Source organism: Gopherus flavomarginatus, chromosome 16 (genome assembly GCF_025201925.1).
Source record: "Gopherus flavomarginatus isolate rGopFla2 chromosome 16, rGopFla2.mat.asm, whole genome shotgun sequence".
NCBI lineage: Eukaryota > Metazoa > Chordata > Testudines > Testudinidae > Gopherus > Gopherus flavomarginatus.
Genome location: NC_066632.1, coordinates 4,712,190 through 4,732,936, shown reverse-complemented (window position 1 = coordinate 4,732,936; position 20,747 = coordinate 4,712,190). Strand labels below are relative to the sequence as shown.

Sequence of the window (20,747 nt, the reverse complement as noted above, 5' to 3'; positions counted from 1 at the left end):
CTCTTCAGGGAAAATCCCCACTCCCACACATACACTATGATCTCCACTGATCATTGCTTCAGGATCCCGGGGTTACTTACAGCGGCTGGCCGTGAGACAGGGCTGATAAGCTGAATGCAAACACAGCCAGCAGGTAGACAACAGATCCTCCCATGGCACCAGAAGACTCCACGTCCCCCAGAAACATCTGCTTTTTGTTCGGATGCCTCTTCTGTTGCGAGCTAACTCCCGGGCAGTGGTTAATATATAATTGCAGAAGCTCCCAGACCCCCAGCACTAACTTGATCTCAGTAAAGGGAAGGTGGGGTGGGTTAGTGTCCCTGCCGCTCAGTCTGGAAGCAGAAGAGGCTACTTTAAGAGGATGATCTTAGTGAATTTCATGCTGGGGGAAGGTACTAGACCAATGGATTGATGGTCTCTATTTATAGCCAGAGGTACAGGGCGTCCCTTGGCAATGTGCCTCCATCCCAAATCTAGGAGATAGGGCCCTCTATTGGTGGGATGGTCAATTTCAGCTCTCTGGTCCATGCCACTGTCTACTCGTGCCTGTGGTTTTGTAACATGGACGTGTTTTATCTAGGTATTGCACAGAGAACTCCCCCCTGCTCAACATTTCAGATGGCTAAAGCAGGACACACCACTCAGATGTTTGGCCCACTCCCCCTCTTTGGATGGAGGCAGATAGGCCAAATGTGAGTGGCGTTGCAGCCTAGCACCTGGGCTCACAACGCATTTGACTCGCCCGCCCCTCCGTAGGTAGCGTCAGGGGGGCAGTCAGAGCAAACCTGAGCGGCGCTGCAAAACCGTGCACCAGGGCGCAGTGCCACAGAGTTTGGGGGCCCCCTCAAACTGGGGGCCCAAGGCAAACAGCCCCTTTTGTCCCTCCCCTCTGGGTGACCCAGAATGCAGGAAATGTTCACTCCAACCAGGGCAGGGGGTTTGGACGGGTGTCAAAGTGGGATAGTCCCATGAACCCCAGGGCTGTTGCGAGGTCTGGAACACCCTCCCCCCATTTTGGAATGACTTTCAGACACTTGGAGGGGAAATGAACCTTTTAAAATGACATTCAGCCAAATGAAACCCCCCTGAACAACCTGCACGTTCTGCTGGTTCCCTGGCAATGCAGTGAAGGGGAGGGAGCAGAGTCAGGGCTCAGAGATGCTGGGACAGTGGCAGGGTGGGACAATAACAGAGATCATACTTGCCAAGAGAAACCTGTCTGTGCCATAAGGTCTTGTTTACCTTCTACATCAAGGAAAAACCAGGAAGGAGAAGAAAGATGATCTTGTGGTTAAGACACAAAACTAAGGACTCCTGGGTTCTATTTCCAGGGCCGGGGGGAGAGTGGGATAGAGTGGGTAGAACTGGCCTGTGGTCTGTTCCCAGCTGAGGGAGGGGAGGGTTATCTAATGGTTAGAGAAGGGAACTGGGGCTCCGGACTTCTGGGTTCTACTCTAGCTTAAAGAGGGGACTGCGATCTATGGGTTAAAGAAGAGGATTGAGTGGTTGGGGCGATGGGTTCTACTCCTCGCTAGGGGAGCATGGTTTAATGCTTAGAGAAGAACGTGGGGAGGAAGGATACCTGCTTCTGTTTCTGTTGTGGGTTTGCTGTGTGATATTAGCCAAGATGCTCAGAACCAAAATAGCAAAAGCAGCTTTTAATTCTGAATGCCTCTGTTTTTGGGGGTGCCCAGTGTGAGCTATGAAGGCCTGAGTTTCACAGGGGCTCAGCATCCGCAGAGCCCGCTGTCAGTGCGGCCCGGGACACAGCGAGAGAAACATCTGAGAAACAGTCAACCCTGGGGAAAGGAAGTTGGTCTGGGAAGCCTGGTATCTGGTTATTAGTTCCAGGAAGAGAGTGAAATTGGCCGTGTGTAATGTGTTTGGACAGGCTGGGGATGCCATCTGCTCACAGGTTCCCAGAATCCTCCTCAGCAAAGCGATGAACCTCAGATTTGGAGAAATCTCTGAATACATTTGAGAGTAAAAATTCCTTTATTTCCCATCAATCCTGGGTAAATAGTGAAGAAATCAAGGATTGTGCAGGGTTGACAGGAACTGGCAATGCCAGAGCTGACGTGGATTCAGGAATGGGAGGGTATCTGTGCAGGGCTGCCCAGAGCGGGAAGCAAGTGGGGCAATTTGCCCTGGGCCCCACAGGGGCCCCCATGAGACTATAGTATTCTATAGTATTGCAACTTTTTTCATGGAAGGGCCCCCCCAAATTGCTTTGCCCCAGGCCCCCTGAATCATCTGGGCAGCCCTGTATCTGTGGGAGAGCGGGGGAAGTGCCTTGTACCTTCCAGTGTAGCAACATGTTGGAATTTCCTGGTAATCTCTGTGGACGTGAGGTGCAGGGCACGCCGGCCTCTTAGGAAACCCCAGGAAAAGAAAACTCAGCAGTTGCCTGGCAAAGAGCAACAAAACAAACTCTTCTGTATGTTAAATGGGTAGGGAGTTGGGTAGGTTGGAGCAAAAGGACTGGGCTTCAGGATTCCTGGGCTCTGTTCCAGCTCTGTCAGGGGAGTTGAGGCTAGTGGTTAGAACAGTGTGTATACTGGGACTCAGAACTCCCGGGTTTTAGTCCCAGCACAGGGAGGAAAATGGGGGCTAGTGGTTAGAAAAGGGATATGAGAGTCAGGACTCCTGCGTTCTAATCCTGGCTCTCAATTTAGAGTATTTCCTTTTCATCCACATAGCACAGAAGACACTTTGCTTGTTCAGTGCCCTTTACAAACAGGGTCACTGCCCTGGGAGGAAGACAGGGGAGTAAGCAGACTCCAAAGTTCCTATCAATTGGTATTTAGCAGATAGCCACATGAAGACAGGATCAGGGCAACTCCTGGCTGTCAATTCCCTTCTTAGTCCACTGCAATCTCACAAATAAGGATGCAATACACTGGCATAGTGGGTGTGATCATGTCACTCTCTAGTGGCTGACTCCCCGGACTACTACAATCGCTTGCTCATTACTCATTGCTAAGGTTAGCCCAAGTAGCAGGAGATGCTGTGTTTGGGTAACAGGTCCCATGTTGGAATCCCACCAGGTGGAGGGCGCTCCCTACCTTACAGGACTAGATCCAAAGCATAGAGACTAAATACAGTATAGGGAGACTCTTGCAACATTACTTCCCTGAAGCACTCTTAAGACACGCAAGAATGTGTGTTTCCCAGCTGACGCAGCTAAGACAGCGGGTACGCCGTAAGGCTGCCCAGATGCTAGCAAGCTAGCTTGCAAATAATCCGACCTGCAAATACTGAGGTATGCAATTAAACACAGTGGTATGACATGCCAATAAAACAATAGGCAAAAGAAATTGGTATGCAAATCAGCAGCATGCCGCAAAGCTAATGGGGTTCTTCCAGCTTTACTCTGAGCACAGCAATAGCAGCTTTTAGCCCCTGATACTAAGGCGCTGCCTTTCCCTGAAAATCCCCATAGGTTTCCCTTTCTCATGTTCCCCCTTGTTTGCAAATTGCAACAGGGGCCTGTTGCCCAATAAATCCTTCCTTGGTCGAGTATTGAACCCAGCTGTTTATCCAGCCGAGATCACAGTCCACCCATGTGTTTGTTCAATAACATGTGCAGGTTGTCTGTGGGTTGGAGGGTCAGGGCCATGTTCATCTGAATCTATCTAATATTAAATTATTCAACGTGAAAGGTGGAATTTTCCAGGAGCCTGTGTCTGAAATTCAGCAAGTGTGCCTAGAACTAGAAGCATGCAGACCCCGGATGTTTCAGGCAGCAGCTACAAGGTGGCTCGCTAATCTTGCAAATCGCATGTCTTGGGCATGCTGCATTTCTTTTATGTTCTTTCTGTAGCAACTTGTGGCAAATAGTATAAAGTGCAGCTCTTAAACTGCAGTGCGTGGGGGTCGCCTCAAGCTAAACTTACTGTTATGACGTTTATTTCTATCTGCCAAGTCGTACTGTTCAGTTTTCATGGGACAACTAATGCCATTTTACCTGCCTGTTAAAATAAATGTGCAAGGCTGGTGTGTGAATTATGGTTTAGATATTGTATACTCGCCCCCAGATCGAGACCGGATACCTTTCTGGAAGGTATATGCTTTAGAGGGTCACCAGTTATTGGGCTCAACACAGGGGGAACTGAGTGCAATACAATAGCCTGTGCTTTGCAGGAGGTCAGACTCCATCATCAAATGGTATCTTGAAAATCTGTGCGTTCTGGACCAGATGTTGCCTCCGCTAGTGTAAACAGGTGTTGTTTCACTGACAGGAGTGGGGGTAAACGGCTTGACATCAGCTGAGGGTCTGTTCCATTCAATACTCACTACGCATTCAATACAATATCTCCACTGAGACAAGCCCGTGACCTGACCCTGAGTGTATAAATTAACCCTTTGGGGCAGGGACTGCATCTTGCTGAGTGTAGGTACAGTGCCTAGGACAGTGGGCCCCCAATCTCAGATGGCATTTCCATAGTACCAGGCCACAAACATGACTTGCTCCCTGTTACCCTGATGGAAAAATTAAAATCTTGCTTGTAAAACAAAGGGCGAGGCTGATTATTATGGTAGATGCAAGTCTTAGGCCTTGGGCTCTGTACCTATTGGGTGTCTGGGAAGTGGGCAGGCGGAAGCCCGCCCACTGCTAAAGGATTCCCCCCCAGCCTAAGGGGAGGACCCATAGGACCTCAGAACCCCACTGATTGCGGGGAACAACTAATAAAAGAACAGGGACAGGAGTGAGGTCAAAGGGTCATAAGAAGGGAGCCTGACGGGGACACTGAGCAGAGAACCCCGGACAGCGCCCACTGCTCCTCGAAGGCGTCAAGGGAGCCAGTGGATGCCGCCCAGAGGAACTCCGCCGGGATACGTGAAAAGACCAAGGATTGGAAACAAGCCCCACAGTCACCCGGGTCCCCATCGGCCAACCTCCTCTCCCTGGCTGCGTAGATGGCCTTTTTAGCCAGGGCGAGGAGGAGGTTGACCAGGAGGTCCCGCGACTTTGTGGGGCCACGGATAGGGAGTGCATAGAGAAGGAGGTGAGGGGAAAAGTGCAGCCACAAACGCAACAGGAGATTGGTGAGGAGCCGGTATAGGGGCTGCAACCTGGCGCACTCCAAGTAAACGTGCGCCAGGGTCTCCCTCACGCTGCAGAAGGGGCAGGTGTCCGGGACAGGGGTAAGCAGCGCCAAATACACGCCTGTGCTCACAGCCCCATGAAGGAGCCCCTTGGGCTCTGTAGCGGAGTGATTACTCGCTCCTGCTCTGCGGGACTTGAGACATCCCAGGAGAGGGCTGTAGCTGGGGCAAGAAGCCTGGGCTGATTGGGGAAAGCAGGCTCAGCTGTAGCCATGCTCCAGTCAGGCCCAACTGGCCCCTATAAGAGGCTGTGAGCCAGGAGCCCAAACACTCTCTCTGCCTGTAGAGGGAGGAGGGCCTGGCTGCAGGGAGCTAGACAAGGTAACTGAATGAAGCAGGGCTGGGGAGAGGCTGGGGAGCTCCTGCCTGGAAAGCCCCAGGCTGTAGCCTAGCATTAGGCCAAGAGGTACTGGGGGTTGCAGGGGGCAGCCCAGGGGTAGGCCAAGGCAGTAGGTCCAACCCCCTTTGCTGATAATGAGTGGCTGATACTGCAGTCTGCCCCAGTGAACAGGGGCTAGATGGAGACTGGGCAGTAGCCAATACTGAGGCAAAGTGGGGATAGTGGGGTGGAGATTCCCCTGGGAGGGGGATACCCAGTTAAAGGGGCACTGGGGTCCTGTGGGGGACATGTGGGCCAGTAGCTGGAAGGCGGATCACTGGCCTGCAGAGGGTGTTCTGGGCTGGGTTGAGCTAATTCCCAGGATAACCAGCAGGAAGTGCTGCAGGCATGAGTCTGGCACGTCTATAGGCTCACACACTGATTGGAGGCTAGTGCCTTGACTGGTGCAAACCAGCATTGCTCTAACCAGGGGCGGCTCCAGGCACCAGCATGCCAAGCGTGTGCCCGGGGTGGCAAGCTGCAGGGGGTGCTCTGCTGGTCACCACGACGGCGGTAGGCAGGTTGCCTTCGGCAGCATGCCTGCGGAGGGTCTGCTGGTCCCATGGCTTTGGCAGACCTCCTGCAGGTGTGCTGCCGAATCCGTGGGACCGGGGACCTCCTGCAGGCAAGCTGCTGAAGGCAGCCTGCCTGCCATGCTTGGGGTGGCAAAATACCTAGGGCCGCCCCTGGTTCTAACGAAGTCAATGGCAGTATGGCCATTTATGCCAGCTGAGGAGTTGCCCTTGGGTTTTAAATGGAGCTAATGATGGCAGCATCTGCCCAGCTCTGTATTTGTTATTCATATGGCATTAGCACCTGGAGGGCCCAGCATGCTAGGCGCTGGTCATAGATAGCAAGGGGCAGTGGCTCTGTCCCAGAGATTCATCATCCAGAGGCAATGCTAGAGGTCACACTGCAGGTCAGGGGCAGAGCCTGGAAGAGAATTCAGATCTCCTGGGTCCCAGGCTGCTGCCTTAGCCATGACACTATGTTGCTTTTACTTTCACCGCTCCCATTCTATTGAGCCCTCCTTGGCCCTGCTACCCATATGGCATTGTCACCGCTCAGACTTGTGACACCCATTGTTAGGTAAGCCCAGTAGACTGTTTATCCATAAGTAAATATGTTGCAACTGGATGTCTTTGGATATTGTCCAGACTGAAGCCCTGTCCAAATACCACTGCCAGGAAAAAAAATCTGTTACTGGAAGGCAGCTGATAACCTGCCTTCCCCCATTAACCCTTCCCTGGTTTGCTTTTACCTAGAGGAAGGAAAAAACAGACTCTGAGATGAGTGATATCAATGGGGCTAGGTGGGTTCATACCAGAGGATGATCTGTCCCAGAGATCTGAAAGTCTGGTTCATCAAGGATTTTAACCTCTAAAAGACCAGGTACTGGATTATGGGTTTATTGCAGGTGAAGAGCAATAGGTTAACCGGTGCCTGTGCAAATTGCTGTTTCGAGCTTCAAAGCCACCAAAGGGATTTTGATATCCATCTGCCATTAAAATATGTCTGAATCTCCTACATGGCTTTGAAGATGCCAACCATGATGTATTTAGGAGCACAGGAACTGCCACACTGGATCAGATCATAGGGTTAGCGCCAAGCATGGCCATGACCAGACATTTCAGAGCGAGGGGCAAGAAACTCTACTGTGGACAATTATAGTCTTCCCGGTGGGGACATTACCTCTTAACATCCATTTCCTTATGTCCTGAAGCAGGACTATCATGTGGCAATGAGTTCCGCAGGTTAATTCCACATTATTATTTCCTTTGATCAGTTTTATGTTACCTGGCAGTAGCACCCAAAGGCCTTCTTTGTGCTAGGTGCTGTGCAAACATACAGAGCAGGTGTAGATGACGGTTGGTTGAACATGCTGGTTCCCTGTCTTTATTAGCACTCCCACCATTGCTATCAGGAACATAGATTCACTAATAGAGTGTAGAGGAGTCCTGGCCTAAGAGACAGTTTCTGCCCCAAAGGTTTTACAATCCAAATGAGTGGGATAGACAGAGAGATCCACCCTTCTGGGACTCCCTTGAGGACTGGGACCGCTTTCCCTACCAGAACATCCCAGGACTTGCCCAAGGGACAACAGAGTCAACAGGCAGACCCAGGAGTCCTGATACTCAGTGTGCCCCCTCGTTATAACTCAGTAGATCCCACTCCCCTCCCAGAGCTAGGAATAAAGCCCAAGTGTCCTGACTCCCAGTGCCCCCTGCTATAACCTCATTCACAGCTGGGAGCAGAACCCAGAAGTCCTGACTCCAGCCCCACTTCTGCCCCCCATGCAAAACTGAACTGTGGTATTTATCAGAGCCCCACCATTCTGATCTGTGTTTAGCACCTTGGAGTGTAGTAAACACAACCACAGCCTCAGGTCCTAATTCCAACCCCACCCCTACTTGGAAAGACAAGTGAACTCTTGTGTCAAGGGAGTGAAGAAAACATCTTTTGTTCTGAACTTTTCAGGTTTCCTGGACTCCCCCCTCACTGACTAACCCGCCCAGCTGTTTGCACAAGGGCTCAGCTTACAGGCAACTCTGAGGATAAATAGCCCAGGAGGAGCTATTTCTCCTGACCCTCCTGTCCTCACCATGGGGGGCTCTGCTCTCTACCTGGTGGCCGTGTTTGCTTTCTACTTCCCGGCTGTTTCTCACAGCCAACTGTAAGTACCCCCGCGGTGATGAGGATATTAACCTGGGTTGGTTACATGGCTCCCAATGGAAACCAAGCTTAATTTTCCTCTCTTCTCTGCTACTGTGTGTGGAGTGGCAACAGGCTGCAGAAATTCTCTTCCTCGCCTGGTCCAGCCCTCTTCTCCCTTGCTCAGTTCCGAGGCTAATTTTGGGGTTTGGAAGACAGAATTTTTTTTAAAGAATAAACTGGATTTTGAGCCTCACTTGATCTAAGTGAACCAGATGTAGACTGGGAGTAACTCCATAGAAAACAGTGGGATTGCACCCCCCGGAAATGTGCTGAAATCAGTGGGGTTGTCGTTCCCTTGGCTTCAGTGGCCTTTGGATCAGGCCCTAAAAGAGACCAGAATCAGGTTCTATAGGCCACATCTTGAACTCCTTGCTCAGCTTCTACATCTGCAAGACACCCAATGGGGATAAATTCTATTTTCAGTGTAAACTGGTGCAAACCTGGAGTAACTCCACTGACTTCAATGGATAGTTAGTTACAGTGGAGTAACTCCACTGGCTAAGGGGATTGCTTATGGTGCATGAGGCAGACCAAAACCCAGTTCACTTCCAAGGAGCTGGTGGGCTTCCGAAGCACAGTGGTCCACGACTTGGGCACGGCACTGGGAGTCAGGACTCCTGGGTTTTATTTCCAGCTGTTAGAGGGAATGTGCCTAGGGGGCCAGAAGATGGGAAGGGAAGTCAGAACTCCTTGGTTCTACCTGACGGTCTCACAATAGGGATATCCAGGAGACGCCTGGATTCTGGGAGGGGAATGATGTCTAGTGGTTAGAGCCAGGTGGTGTGACTAGGATTCAAAACTGCTGGGGTCTATTCCCAGCTGAGTCACTGACCGGCTGTGTGACCTTAAGGAAGTCCCTCCCCTTTTCTCTGCCGGCCTCTCCCTCATCTGTGAAAGGGGATCATGACACTTACCTACCTCTGTAAAGGGCTGTGAGATCTATGTCCGGTGAGTGCTCTGAGTGTGACCCCGGGGCTAAGCTTCTATTGTCCATCTGACTGATTGGCTGCCTGGCATGGTTACCGCCTCCCGCCCTGTTCCTGTCTGTGCAGGGGTGGCCAGATGAACAGCCAGGAGCCAGCCCAATAGCCCAGACTAAAGCTGGGAAGGGATCTTGGTGCCGGGCGTGGCTGTGATAAAAGGGAGGCGGCAGGAACAGGTAGTTTGGTTTGATTTGGTGCTGCCCCCTATGGCCAGGCCAAACGATGGATGTGACACTGAGCGGGTGACAGAGGGAAACTCTGAGGGATGCCCCACTTCAGAAGTGGGGTTAGGGGGCTGCTTAAAGGTTCATCCTACCTCAGGGGCCTGCTGAGCCAGTGAGAAGCCAGAAGCTGCATGAGAGATGCACTGATCTGTCAGGATGACTCAACTCACATACAGAGCCTGGGTCAGGTCCCTACCATCCCCATGGGGCTGGAGGGGCTGCTGTCCGGATACCAGACTTCGGGGTGATAGACGGACGTCTGGATGTGGGTGTGGGTTTTGCAGCTTGATCCCACTGGGAATGCACCACGGAGGGTTGCAGGGCAGATGCGCAGACCTCGGTGCAGCTTTCCCCAAAGGGTTCCAGAGATTTGTGAAACCTGTTTCTGAGCCTGGGCCAACTTTCAGGAAAGGAGGAGGGAGGGATCCCCCAGGAGCGGGAGAGATTCAGTAGCCACTGTGCAGGGCTCACTCCGGGTCTCATCCCTGACCTGCTCTCTAGGATTTCTCGGAGGAATATCAGTGGCCTACCTGGGTCCATTTTGACAGCTCTGGTGGACGGCTGGTACCAAGCACACGCCCTGCATAGGTGCTCCTGGTATTTACTGCCTGTGGAGCAGTAAACATGGCCTGTTCTAGACGACTCCCCAGTGCAGCATGCTCCTCTCTAGGCCGGGTCAGGCCGTGCAAAGGGCAGCGCATTCATAAAAGGTCACACACGCTGGCTGCAGACTGTATGATCGCAGTTGGTGGAATGCAGGAGGACACAGTATCGCCCTCCCCACGGGGCACTGGGGTCGGCACTGGCTCAGATGGGAAAGCTCCTTCTACTGACCCACACACCCTGCTCCCTGCAGCACAGTGCCCCGTAGCACCGCACTGGGGCATTGGTGCCAGCACTGACTGCCAGGGGACAGTGCCCCTGCTGAGTCACCCCCCCACCAGTGCCAGATTAAAGAATTTTGGGAATGGAAATCGTGGGGAAATGTGTGACTGGGGGAAGGAGTGGGTTGGGTCCTACCCCTAGGGGGTGGAGGACCTATGAGGCTGTTGGAGACTGAATCACCCCATAGTTACCCCACATGGTGGCTCCAGTCCAATGGGGCTGGCCTGGCTCCCTGCTCCAGCCAACTGGCTGTCACCATAGCACACCGGTGGTGGGGGCCTCTGTTCCCATCCTGGTCCTGGTGCCATCGGCTCCCCTGCCCCAAGCTGGACTGTGACGGACCAAAAAAATAATCTGACAGGCTTTGTTCACCCCCCGCCCAGATGGACAGGCACCCCAGGAGATGGGGGCCCAGTGCAAGAGCACTGAATACACGTGCGTTAAACCGGGCCTGCCCCCACCAGCACAGCACTAGCATCAAAGTGGGTCATCAAGATCACCACAGAGTTGGAAGAGAGCACCCCCTACTGAGCCACAACTTAGCTAGTTGCAATGCAGCACCCCTGGCACCATGCCGGGGCATTGGGGTCAGCACTGACTTAAAGGGAAGAGCATCCCCTACTGTATCTGTGTACAGCAGGACACCCCATTTCGGAAAAGTGGCAACAGCGGTAACAGAGGATCAGGCCAGAGGACACATCCACTCACAGCAATTTTCATTAGGGACAGGAGTGCAGTATGCCCTGAATTTTTCACCGATGCGTGTGCGTGTGTATGATCTTTATCCGGTATGAAAAACTCTTGTCTGATCGTCCATCAGCGTTCATATCAGAGTGACACACAGACAACTTGGCTGACATTTAGCAAAACTTATTTCCCTCCAGGCTTACTTCCTTGTGAATTCACAACACTATGGGTGATGTAATCAGTCAATTATTTCTCCAGGAAGACGGCAACCTTGCTTTAATGCCATTGCCTAAGGGGGGATTTTCCAGACAGCCTAGGTGATTTAGGGGCAAAGTCAACTGGACTTGGAAGGGCTTGTCTCCATGAAGACTTAGTTCACAGCAAACTGAGGTATAAATCTACCTCCCACTGCACACTCACTGTCTGTGAGGACACTGTTAATGTGTACTAACAATTCCTTAGTGCAGTTTGTCTTAGTGCACTTTGGTCCCCAGCTGCCATGGCCCTGTTGCAATTTTTAGGAACCAGTTCGATCAGAGCTAGCACTTGTATGCCCTGGTCTACATTTAACATTTAGGTCAACCCAGCTACATTGCTCAGGGGTTTAAGCAGCACTGTAGTTAAGCCAACCTAACTGCCAGTGTAGATGCAGCTAGGCTGATGGAGGAATGGATGGTGCATTATCTACACCGATAGAAAACCCCCATAGTGTAGACAAGTCCTATGTCTATCCATATTGGGAGTCATACCTCCCAGCAGCTGTGTAGACACACCCCTAGGGGCAGGAACTCTCTCTTACTCTGTGTTTGTACTGTGCCTCAGTCGCTGTTGGGATTTCAAGATGCTGCTGTAAAGCAAATAATAAATTGTAAACCGTGGCAACAAGCTTGGTATAAAACCTCCTTGGGGATGTGGGAATCGCAGCCAGTGGGGTTTTAAATACTGACTGAATTCATCAAATCAACCTTTTCACCATTCACAGCTACTCCCTGATCACACCCAACGTCCTGCGGGTGGAGAGTGAAGAGAAGGTCGTGGTGGAAGCCCATGGCCTCAGTGCCCCAGTCGCAGTTACAATCATCGTGCAGGACTTCCCGTTTAAGAAAAACATCTTATACCAGGTCCAAACCAACCTCAACAAGGAGAATGGGATGATGGGCACAGCCATAATAAAGGTGCGTAAAACTCCAGTCTCAGGTCATCCCGTGAAACAAAGGTTATCATTTTCAACTGTAGCCCAGCATGAAGTTATGAGCTGGAATTGCTGGATGAAAGTCTATGGCCTGTGTTATACATAGAGCCCTACCAAATTCATGGCCGTGAAAAATGCATCAGAGACCGTGAAATCAGACCTCCTCTGTGAAATCTAGCTATTGGAGGGGAGGAAAAGGGGCAGGGCTGGGGGCGCCCCAGCCGGGGTCTCCTACCATGCCCCTGGCTCCAGCTGTTAGTCCCCTCAGGGCTGGGGAGCAGGGGCAGCTCTAGATTTTTTGCCGCCTCAAGCATGGCAGGCAGGCTGCCTTCAGCGGCTTGCCTGCGGGAGGTCCCTGATCCCACGGCTTCAGCGTACCCACCGCTGAATTAATGCAGAATCCGCGGGACCGGCGGACTGCCTGCAGGCAAGCCATCACAGGCTGCCTGACTGCCACCCTTGCAGGGCCAGGCAGGGCGCACCCCGCGGCTTGCTGCCCCAGGCACGTGCTTGGAGCGCTGGTGCCTGGAGCCGCAGATGCTGGGGAGGGACAGGACTTACTGCTGCCCTGCACAGCTGCTCTCTGGGGAAGATGAGACCCACCTCTGGGTACCTCCCCTGGCTGCAGGAAGCTGAAGGCAGTGCAGAAGTGAAGGTGGCAATCCTATGACCCCACCCCCCAACAGGTTTGCAACCCCCTCGCCTCCATGAATCACTTTTGGGTCAGGATCCTCACGGTTACAACACCCTGAAATTTCAGATATAAACATCTGAGAACATGAAATTGACTAATTTTCAAATCCTACAGCCATGAAATTGACCAGAATGGACTATGAATTTGGTTGGGCCCTAGTTATACAGGAGGTCAGACTAACTCACATTGGTCCCTTCTGTCCGTAACATCTAGGAATCTATTAGTGATGGGAGCGTATAGCTAACTAGTCAGATAAACGCTGGGAAGTCTCTTGTTGGGGACCTAAAAACTGAGGTGCCCCAAATTTGGAGGTAGAAGAAAAAGTTGAGAGGAAGGATGGTCTGGTGGTTAGGGTGCTAGCCTGGGACTTAGAAGACCTGGATTTGATTTCCTGCTCTGTCACAGACTCTCTCGGCATCCTTCGATAAGTTGTTCTGTGCCTCAGGGTTTTTCCAACTCTGAAATATAGATAATAGCACTTCTTTATCCTGGGCGCAGGGGGAGGGCATGCTGTGAGGGAAAATGCATTAAAATTGAGACACTTGGGTAACAATATACTGATATGATAATAGGGGCCATAAAATAACTTAAATAGATAAACGGAATCACAGTGAGATCTAACATCAAACCACATTGGACAGATATTAGTTCTGTTTCTTAATGCCCAACTGGAAGATACTCAGGTATTGTGATGGTGGACATGCAATTGACATGATTTTGTTCATTTTTTGGCATTTTCCATTGCAAATTAAAAAAAAAAAAGACGACTATGAAATGGTTAAAGTCACAAGAGTTTTGGTGAATACTTTTGTCTTAATTCCTGTTAACACGGAGAGTTGGGAGGACAGAGGGAAGGTCTCCAAGATGTTACAGTTTTAGGGGAGCACAGTAGGAATAGTCGGGAGCACATCAGTGCAGTAGAACTGACTTCAGCAGGGCACCCATGGGATGCCCTTTGGTTAACAAACATTCCATATAAGAGGAGGTGACCGGACAAAGGGTACAGGACCGTCCAAATGGCCTGGCCTGACTCACTGGTGGTGACTTACACTGACTGTGCCATCCTAGGAATCCCCCTCCACCTGGGGTATTCCCCACCATCTTACGGCAGGTGTGTAAGCTGCTGGAGAACTGCATGTAGAGTGGGTTAGTAAAAGGCCATGTTTTCTTATGGATTCTTTCCATGTATAACTTAAGCATTGTTAACACTTTTGCTTAGAGCATCCCTTGTGGCAGTGAGTAAAAGCAGGAAGAACTCATCCATGCTTTTCTTCTCATGCAGGTTCCAACCAAAGACATAAAGAAGGATTCCAAACAAAACCAGTATGTTGTGGTCAAGGCTACGTTCCCTCAGCAAACCCTGGAGAAAGTGGTTCTGGTCCATTTCCACAGTGGATACATCTTTATCCAGACAGACAAAACCATCTATACACCCGGGTCTACAGGTACTGCCTTCCCCTGATCTCTTCTAATGGGAAGGGGTGAGAGCTGCTGATGTCATGCCATATCTACAGAAGGGCTGCTGGGTCCATCCTGTGCATATTGCTTTGCTTGTTGTCTGACTGAAGATGGAGGACAGTTGGAGCAGAGACTCTGCCACCATGAATTTGCAATATTTCACCCTTCAGCATCGTCCTAGCTGGAACGTCCTGTTGAGTGTTAGATACCAAAAGACTGGGTGGGCCATTGGATTAAGAATGGGCGATGGAACTTTTCAAATCACAGTGACTGGTTCTGCTCCATCTTGAACCAAGATACATGTCCCAATCTGACGACCATCCCAAAGCCTGTGTGAAATAGGAGCTGCTAATCCCAGGCCATTCAGAGCAGGACAGGTCCCTGCAATGACAAAGCCCTCCCATCTGGTACTTAGGGACAGGGGAGAAAAGCAAGAAAACAGCCTAAATTAAAAAGCCATGGAGATTTCCAACTGTAGAAAGAGGCTATCGTGAAACAACCCCTGATGGGGGCTGATGGCTCAGTTCCTCCGTGGAGTAAGGCACTGAACTCCCGTTGGTTTCAATCTGACTTAGATACCTAAGTTTGGGCCAAGATATCTATCAGTTAATGACATCCCTCTCTTCTCTCTTTATTTTCTCAGTCCTCTACCGGATCTTCACTGTGGGTCACAAACTGGAACCGGTGTCTAAGACAGTGATCGTGGAGTTTGAGGTGAGGTCTCTGTTCTGTGAGTCCGTAGGGGGATAGGTGGGTTTAGCCATTTGTCTGGGTAATGTGCAGCAATTTATTGAGACTGAAGAGGCTGCATAGACCCCCTGCGTGTAGCTGCAACATGGTATGGCCAGGAGAAAAGCAAATGATTATCTGAGGACTCTTTTTGCAAACCTCTGGCATCCAAATTCTGCCCTGTCATTACGGAGGTTACAAAGTTTGCAGGGGCAGCAGCCAGGCAGCTCTTGGGGGAGGTCCCGCGATTCTGCAACGGTGTTAACGCTTGAGCAGAATTTTGGAAGAGCCAGGCAGGTGGTCGTCTGGGAAGGCTGACGACAAGGAGCCACTGCAAGGAGCCCTTTGAAGGACGTGTAAACTGGTGGCAGGAACAGGGATTATAGCTCCAGGCATTAGTTCTGTTCAGGCCCTTTCCACTGGGCTTTATGATCCATAAAATAAAGTAAATCAGCTGCAAAACCCTGGGCAATAATCCCCCGGGGTTTTCCTCACCTCAGCCAGCTGGGAGGGGAGGGAACACATCCGTCCCTTCAGTTCCTCTTTGACTCAGTTTCCCCTTTCTTTGACACTCTGTCCTGAGCAGCAGCATAACCAGCTGGGGCCTTGCGATGGGGAGCAGCTGTGGTTGGCAGAGCCATGCGGCCCTTTGGGCAGCTCCAAGGTTTGCAGCTAGCTCAGGGTTAAGTCTGGCATCTGCAAGATTCTGCCGTGGAGGCTCTTTAGTCTTCCGAGCCGCCTCCTTGAGTTCTTTGCTGGCCTCGCTGAGCCAGATCAGAAGGTCAAGAGAGATTTGTCATTTTTTCCGGTGTCTCTGGCTAGTTAAGAAATTCAAACCAATCAGTGGAGTCCAGATTGTTACATGCTATTGTTGGAAGTATGGAGAACCCTCCACTGGCCCAGGAATGTAAATGTGGCAGATGATGTTGTGAAGAGCAATTTGAAGCATTTTTCTCCCTAAACTCTTAACTTGTTTCCTTTCCAGACCCCTGAGTCCATTATTGTCAAGCAGATTCCCATCTCCGCCCCCTTGAAATCAGGCATCTTCTCCCTGAGCCATAACTTGCCGGAGATTATCAGGTAGATTGCCCGGATGTTACTATGCCTGGATGGAGCAGAGCTTTGCAGGAATTGGGCAGGGAAGCAGAAGAGATGATGTGGAGCTAGTTACTGTGTGTGGCCCATCAGCTAGATCATCTCCTAAAGGCATTTTCAAGTGACGTCGAGAAAACAAACTCTCCTGACACATATCTATTGAGAGCGGGGGCAGCTCCAAGCACCAGCACGCCAAGCGTGTGCCTGGGGTGGCAAGCCATGGGAGGCGCTCTGCCAGTTGCCGCGAGGGCGGCAGGCAGGTTGCCTTCAGCGGCATGCCTGCGGAGGGTCCTCTGGTCCCATGGCTTCGGCGGACCTCCTGCAGGCATGCCGCCGAATCTGCAGGACCGGGGACCTCCCGCAGGCAAGCCGCCAAAGGCAGCCTGCCTGCCATGCTTGGAGCGGCAAAATACCTAGAGCCACCCCTGATTGAGTGGGGGGAGAGAACTCAGTGGTTCAAGCATTAGCCTGCTAAACCCAGAGTTGTGAGTTCAATCCTTCAGGGGGCCATTTAGGGATACTGGGCAACCATCTCTCTGGGGATTAGCTCTGCTTTGACCAGGCGGTTGGACTAGATGACTTCCTGAGGTCCCTTCCAACCCTCATATTCTATGCTATCCAATCTTGGCATAATTTGATTTATATTTCTTATAGTTTCAGTGGATAATCATATGGCCAAATACACAAAGTATAAAGCCTTAAATCAAACTGTAGTAAGTTCTCAAGCAGTATTTTTCTTGCTTTGCCTATCTGTATATTTTGATATTATTGATATAAATGTGTTTTTGTCGGTATGCGTGTGCACAGTGAAATCAATGACACGTATCAATAAAAGAACTAATCTTTCCAAGTCTACGCAGACACCAGAATGAAGTTGCACTGACTTCCTTGCTATTACTCCTGATTTATTCCAGAGTATGTGAAGGCAGGATTAAGCCCTGTTGGTCTGTTTTTCAAAAATGCCGAGCATCCTACCTCCCATTCAATGGAATTTAGGAATGCTCAACTACTCTGAAAATTGCATCAGTGAGCTGGTGAGTGAGGGCCCTGATTTTGGTTTGGATTAGAGTTTCCTTAAATTTGGAGGTGTTTGGATTGAGGGTTTTGGTCCACACAGACTGAAGAAACAAGTGCTAGCCACAAAGTTTTGATCCAAACTTCCCAAACCTTGCTGGCCAAAGGTTAATGTTTTGTTCCAAGTCCCTGCCTCTAGTTCTGGTTCATGAAAACATCTAGGTGCAGCAAAAAATGACTTGTCTGAGGTTCCATGTAGTTCTCTGAAGATGGCTTGAGTTCCATGTATGGCTCAGATTTACCTTTACGAGCTGATAAAATTACTGGAGAAACAAGTGAGCCAGGTGGGCCTTGTGAAATGTGCGTGTTAAGTGCATTCACTGTTCCTTCTTATTTCCTTCCTCCAGTCTGGGAACCTGGAAGATCACAGCCAAGTATGAAGACTCCCCTCAGCAGACCTTCAGTGCACAATTTGATGTTAAGGAGTACGGTAAGAATCCGGCACCCACCGGGCCCAGGCTTAGGGAGCGGCTCTGTCTCTACTCTCCTGGCACCATCTTGGAGCAAACTCTCCATTCGGCTTGGCAGTGCTGGCAACCCACCCTCTCCTACAAGCTCAATGTTCTCCTTTTCTCCTCTTGTTTCTCCAGTGTTGCCAAGTTTCGAAGTCATATTGGAACCATCTGAGAAGTTTTTATACATCGATAGCAATGAAGACTTCAGGGTTTCTATCACTGCGAAGTGAGTCTGCGAGTGGGTGGAAAGGATCAGCTGAGTGGGGTAGCAACCACAGGTTTTAGTGCAGAAAGAAACCTAAGTCTTGCATCACTTTGGGAATGTTTTCCACTAAATATTTTTTTTTCATGAAGAGCATCCTTCTTCCATGGAAAATTCTGTTTGTTTTTTTTTTTATCCAGAAACCAATGTACAAAAATGGAAAGAAAAAAAAAAAGTCTGAAGACCTTGTGATTCAGAAATGCTGGCATGGTGCCTCATGAGAGTTGCCATTCAGGTGTTTCATTCTTCCATTCTTCTCCATGGGCTGGACTTGTAATCTGGAATTAAATTCCCGTAATGCACCATAGCCATAATGGTCCACTTCTTACCATGGTGGAACATGGGAGAGATAAACTAACCGAGGAGCTGGGCCTATAGAGGAGAATGGTGGCATGAGACCATAATATTCAGCAATAGGTTTCCTTACCTATCTTACTTCTTACCCATCCGTATCTCCTCCAGGTACCTATATGGGAAAAAACTAGATGGCTATGCCTTTGTCCTCTTTGGGGTGAAGATGGATGATGAGAAGAGGAGTATCCCACAGTCTCTCAAGAGAATCTCGGTAATTCCTGTTCTCAGCTGTGGTGAGGAGAGATTCATGCCTCCTGGGAAACTGTGTGGGTGAGGTCATGAAACTCTCTCTCCCTTCCTAGATAGAAGACGGAGATGGGGAAGCAACGCTGACCAGAGCGATGCTGCAGGCTCGGTTTGCCAACCTGAACGAACTGGTTGGCCACTCGCTCTACATCTCTGTCACCGTTTTGACAGAATCTGGTGAGCATCAGCAATAAGTGCAAAGCCAAGTGCTTTATTCATGGGGTGTTCTAAGCCAGTGCCGAGTGCAGTGCAAGGTGTTGATTTAGATGCATAAAGCCCTATCTGCTTAGGGTTCTGCAGATCTTAAAGGCTGCAGGCCAGATTCTGATCTCATTCTCTCTGGGGTAAACCTGGTGTGACGGGTTCCTCCCCCCAATTGGGGTACCACTGAGCCTGCCCTTTCCACCAGCCTGGGCTCCCTTACTCTGTCCTGCTGATCCAGGCCCTCTCAAGCCTCCTCCAGCACAGACCGAGGTAGGGACACGCCTAGCTGCAGAAAGACACAGACACTGAAATCAGCTCTGCACAGGAAGGCTTCAGCTAAGGAATTTCCCAGCTCTCCAGTGCACACCCCCTCTGGAGTGTAAACCCAGAATTGTACCGTCTTGCACTGCACAGAGAACTGTCCAGGGTTCGCTCATGAAATTCGCCCCCTCCCTCAATGTGGAGGGTGATATCCACAGCTTTTTGCTCCCCCGTTATGAATTCCACAACCTGGTTTTAGAGAAAGCAAAGACAAGTTTATTAACTACAGAGGATAGATATTAAGTGATTATAAGGTATAGCAAACCGATCAAAGCAGGTTATCCAGTAAACAAAACAAAAACGCAACATAAGTTCAGTTACTACAGAAATTGGTTACAAGCAGTAACTTCTCACCCTAAATGTTGTTTTGGGCAGATTGCAGAGTTTCCTCAAGGTAAGCTGCTCTTGCTTGCAGCTTCAAACTCCAGGTATTTCTTTCACAGGCCAGAGACACTCTAGCCTGAGTTCAGTCCTGTCTTCCCCAGATCAGTCTTAGGTGTTTTCAGCAGTCATCTTGGGTGGGCATTCAGTGAAGAACTGACCCTGATTATCTCACTTCCCTGCTTTAAATAAGTTTTACATATGGCGGGAATCCTTTGTCTTCCAGTATCAGAGGGGTAGCCGTGTTAGTCTGGATCTGTAAAAAGCACAAAGAGTCCTGTGGCATCTTATAGACTAACACATGTATTCACCCACGAAAGCTTATGCTCTAATACATGTGTTAGTCTATAAGGTGCCACAGAACTCTTTGTTGCTTCTCTTCCAGTGTGATTCCCACCCCTGGCCAGTGGAAAAGGACTAATTTTATTATGGAGTCTAGTATCAGGTGACTTAATCATATGACCTTGCAGCCATAACTCAAAGTCCATTTGCAGCATCCCAGGAAGATGGGAGATTACCCTCTTCAAAGTCCCATTGTTCTCCCTAATAGTCTATTGATTTGTATCCAGCTAGCCAGCCAGACTGATTGCATTTTGTCTGGTGGGTGTTCTCTGGGTGCAAACGCTTTTGTAGTACAGATGTATAGTTAATATTTCTAAATTAAGATACAAAAATGATATATACATATATATTCATATTCAGTAAATCATAGCCTTTCCAATGATATCTCACAAGACCCATCTTGCACAAAATATATCTCAGTTATGCTATAATTGTATTATAACAATATTTCTATAAAGAATATGGGGTGTAGTGTCACACTCGGAATAAATCCAGATTTACACCAGCAAAAGTAGCTTGAAACTGTTGCACCTTTGTTTCCTGTGCATTGCAGCTTACCATTTCTAAGAGCTCTGGGTCAGCTCTTAGGGATAGTCTGGGCATACTTACTCCTGCCTCAGTGTGGAGGATGGAGTAGATGACTTCTCACGGTCCCTTCCTGCTCTACATAGCTATGATTTCTAAACTTTCCCTGCAGAGGGAGCAGCCATTCTGTTCCAAGCAGCTGTAGCTTGTTACAGATGAAACTAGTAGCTGAAAGCCTGTGCTGTTGCAGGGGTGTGGCAATTAGACCAAGTAATCCAAACAACCAATGACATTACTGCATGCAAATTCGTGGTAGAGTAAAGGTGGTGATTGGTTGGTTGAGCTGTGTCTGATATCACAATGGTCTAGGGCTCTTGGCATGGCACATTCCTTGCTGGAGCTGTACACCAGGCTGGTAAAGTCAGAATGGCTG

General features: G+C 49.9%; 2 protein-coding genes across 2 annotated transcripts in view; one reads left to right on the top strand and one right to left on the bottom strand.

Moving 5' to 3' along the window:
* Positions 1 to 187, bottom strand: part of LOC127035306 (A.superbus venom factor 1-like) — a 46,734-nt gene extending 46,547 nt beyond the window's left edge. The window contains exon 1 of the mRNA XM_050925017.1: positions 81 to 187. Within this exon, the coding sequence (XP_050780974.1) occupies positions 81 to 187 (107 nt within the window). The remainder of the gene's footprint in view (positions 1 to 80) is intronic.
* A 7,857-nt stretch (positions 188 to 8,044) lies between these two features.
* Positions 8,045 to 20,747, top strand: part of LOC127035326 (complement C3-like) — a 190,556-nt gene continuing 177,853 nt past the window's right edge. Inside the window, exons 1-9 of the mRNA XM_050925059.1 lie at positions 8,045 to 8,162; positions 11,965 to 12,157; positions 14,151 to 14,313; positions 14,970 to 15,040; positions 16,041 to 16,135; positions 17,572 to 17,654; positions 17,815 to 17,905; positions 18,404 to 18,506; positions 18,598 to 18,718. Of these exons, the coding sequence (XP_050781016.1) occupies positions 8,092 to 8,162; positions 11,965 to 12,157; positions 14,151 to 14,313; positions 14,970 to 15,040; positions 16,041 to 16,135; positions 17,572 to 17,654; positions 17,815 to 17,905; positions 18,404 to 18,506; positions 18,598 to 18,718 (991 nt within the window). The 5' untranslated portion in view covers positions 8,045 to 8,091. The remainder of the gene's footprint in view (positions 8,163 to 11,964; positions 12,158 to 14,150; positions 14,314 to 14,969; positions 15,041 to 16,040; positions 16,136 to 17,571; positions 17,655 to 17,814; positions 17,906 to 18,403; positions 18,507 to 18,597; positions 18,719 to 20,747) is intronic.